The 2,960-nt window shown below is 43.9% G+C and overlaps 1 protein-coding gene across 1 annotated transcript; it reads left to right on the top strand.

The window, feature by feature from the left end:
• The first annotated feature begins 221 nt into the window (after positions 1–221).
• On the top strand, positions 222–992 carry LOC134214255 (NADH dehydrogenase [ubiquinone] 1 beta subcomplex subunit 11, mitochondrial). Its single transcript, XM_062693663.1, has one exon. The coding sequence runs from the start codon at positions 310–312 to the stop codon at positions 772–774; it is 465 nt and encodes a 154-aa protein (XP_062549647.1). The 5' UTR covers positions 222–309; the 3' UTR covers positions 775–992.
• The last annotated feature ends 1,968 nt before the right edge of the window (positions 993–2,960 follow it).

Below are 2,960 nucleotides of genomic sequence, written 5' to 3'. Positions count from 1 at the left end.
TTGAAAATATCATCTGGCATCCCTGCTCCCATTAGATCACATTCACAACTTTGACACTTTTAATGTCAGCACCAGCTGTCATTTGTAATCAGATTAGTGCTGTCCAATGAGAGCTTGAAGTAGCTCGAAGTTTCTCCCTGTCCTGCTCATGCCCATTTGTAGACAAAAAAGAACGAGCAGGACGGGAACAACTTCGAGCTACTTCGAGCTGCTCATTGGACAGCACTATATTGTCACAACACGAAAATAAAGTTTGCTCGCTGTTCAGTTTTGCAGGTTTTCACGAAAAGAATCCTCGTTCCAGTGAAAATGTCCGGTCTGATTCGGTTGAACGGTCCACTGGTGCGCAATCTGATCCAGCAGTCCGTACGCAATGCGCGGCTCATTTCCTCATCCCAGAAAAACCGCGATGCGGCCACAATCGATGTGAGCAAGAAGGCTGCTGCTAAACCAGCCGAACCCGCCACTGCCAGCGCCGCCACCAACAAGAACTGGGTGAGCTACGGATTTGATCAAAAATCGGAAAAAAATGACCGGAACTCGATGCACGCGACGTTTCTGTTCTCTGTCACCTTCTGTCTGGTGTTCGGAACGTTCTACTGGGCCTACGTTCCGGATCTGCAGCTGCAGGATTGGTCCCAGCGAGAAGCTTATCTGGAGCTGAGACGCCGTGAAGCTGCCGGATTAGAACCGATCAGCAAGGACTTTGTCGATCCGTCCCAGATTGTGCTGCCGTCGGACGAGGAGCTTGGCAATACAGAGATCGTTATCTAAGATGGATCGACGGTGGCCGAAAAGGTGATTCGGGATCGCGTTTTCTGTTTTTTGCTTAGCATTATGTAACTCGGTTAACCAAAACATCGTCAGTCAAGAGTGCTTATGTTTGTTCTGCAAAGTTTTCACGCGTCTTATAGGCACTGCAGTTTGTGGATGTGGCCAAGCGAGCGGAGATGTAAATTGGTTTAAATAAAGGATTAGGATTTTCAAAACGAGGTAAATATCGGTACGTATGCGCTTGATGACATCCTTTTGATAACCTGTTTCATGTACGAAACGACAACCGTCGTTTGTTTTTGTTAGACCACGAGATAGTTGATTCAAAAACTCAGAAGTATATACTGCCGTGAATCTGTCCCATCTTTGCTATTTATATGGGGCATTCCTCTAATATTTCCGATCGTCGATGTAATATGCACAGTCCGACTCAGCAAATCCTTTCAAGGGAATATTTGAGCAGTTTCTCTTGAATCCCAGGTATATAAAATACAGATGCCAGATGTTCTCCAGTAGGAGCTACAAATATCCGGACGAATGCAAAGCATTATAATATACATAAAATTCTCCAAAAGTTGCCTGTATGGTTTTTGAGCGTATTGTGCTTTGTATTGTAGTTGTAGAACTTTCCCTATTGGTGTTCTGCTAGATTTACAGTCATTCATCTCAAATCGTTGAATTAAGAGTATCTTCATTTCAATTTGGTTGAATCATGATTTTGATCAGTTTGCGTCTTCGTTCACTATAAAAACTTACGTCCACGCAAATGCTTCACAGTCAAAAACTCTAAGCTTCTCAACGGATGGCTTCTGCTTGTATCTGCATTCGGCTGGAGTTCCTAGTGAACGAGGAGATCTGATTTCGGTAATCTTAAATTCCATGAGCATTGCACGTGTTTTTTACACGATGATTCTGACAACTGCGAGTTGTGGTTAATAAAATAGGCAGAGCTATGCGTTAACACCTCCTTAGCCGTGCGGTAAGACGCGCAGCTACAAAGCAAGACCATGCTGAGGGTGGCTGGGTTCGATTCCCGGTGCCGGTCTAGGCAATTTTCGGATTGGAAATTGTCTCGACTTCCCTGGGCATAAAAGTATCATCGTGCTAGCCTCATGATATACGAATGCAAAAATGGTAACCTGGCTTAGAAACCTCGCAGTTAATAACTGTGGAAGTGCTTAATGAACACTAAGCTGCGAGGCGGCTCTGTCCCAGTGTGGGGATGTAATGCCAATAAGAAGAAGAAGAAGATGCGTTAACACGTCTTTATTGAACGGGAGATTAGGTAGAAGTAACAGAAATGAAAATTTTATTATCCATGGCATATTGCATTTCTAACAATTAAGTTGCTATTAGTAACATGTTGATCGGTTGCCAACTCAACACCTCCGCTCAACCGAATAGTCCTATAGTTTGTTTCGCAGATATTCGAACGGTCCTTTAGCTAAGCCCTTTGTGAAAAGATCAGCGTACTTCCAAACACTTGAAAAACATTTCCGGATATTGATCGACGATCATCTGTGTCATTGCCCCAGTCGGCGTCGGCGTATCCTATAAGCGGCTGTACTTCTTTTTCCTGACGATAAACCAAACATAGATTGATGGTTCCTTTCAGGTAGCGTAATATGCGTTTCAAGTGACACCAGTGGACATCAGCTGGAGCAGATTGAAATTTGCTAAAGAAATTCACAGCAGCACTTATGTCTGGTCGCGATGTAAGTGCCAAATACATCAAGCAACCTATAAGTTCCCTGTACGGCTTGGTTGTTAGTTCTTGATGTTTTCTACTTTCCAATTTTAAATTAGATTCCAACGGAGTTGCCACAGGTTTGCAGTCAGCCATGCCGAACTTTTGAAGCAGATCAGCAATATATTTAGGTTGGCTTATTTTCATGGATCCTACGCTACGGTTTCGGTCTACCTTAAGTCCAAGGAAAAACTTCAACTCACCCATATCGAACATCTCGAACTGCTTCGAAAGTTTTCGCTTGAGTTTATGCACTAGGTTTATTTCGTCCGAGACAAGGATGATATCATCGACATACAACAGAAGGTAAACGACAGAACCACCCGTCCTCAAGTAGTACAAACAGGTATCCACTCCGGAGCGCTTGAAACCGAGCGTTGTTACAAAGGAATGGAATCGATTATTCCAGCTCCTCGGGGCTTGCTTTAGGCCATACAGT

This window comes from Armigeres subalbatus, chromosome 2 (genome assembly GCF_024139115.2).
Source record: "Armigeres subalbatus isolate Guangzhou_Male chromosome 2, GZ_Asu_2, whole genome shotgun sequence".
Taxonomy (NCBI): Eukaryota; Metazoa; Arthropoda; class Insecta; order Diptera; family Culicidae; genus Armigeres; species Armigeres subalbatus.
Note: the sequence above shows the minus strand (reverse complement) of the source record. Positions and strands in the feature narration are given on the sequence as shown.

Coding starts and splice junctions, on each gene's coding strand:
- LOC134214255 (XM_062693663.1), top strand. CDS start 310: ATGTCCGGTCTGATTCGGTTGAACGGTCCACTGGTGCGCAATCTGATC.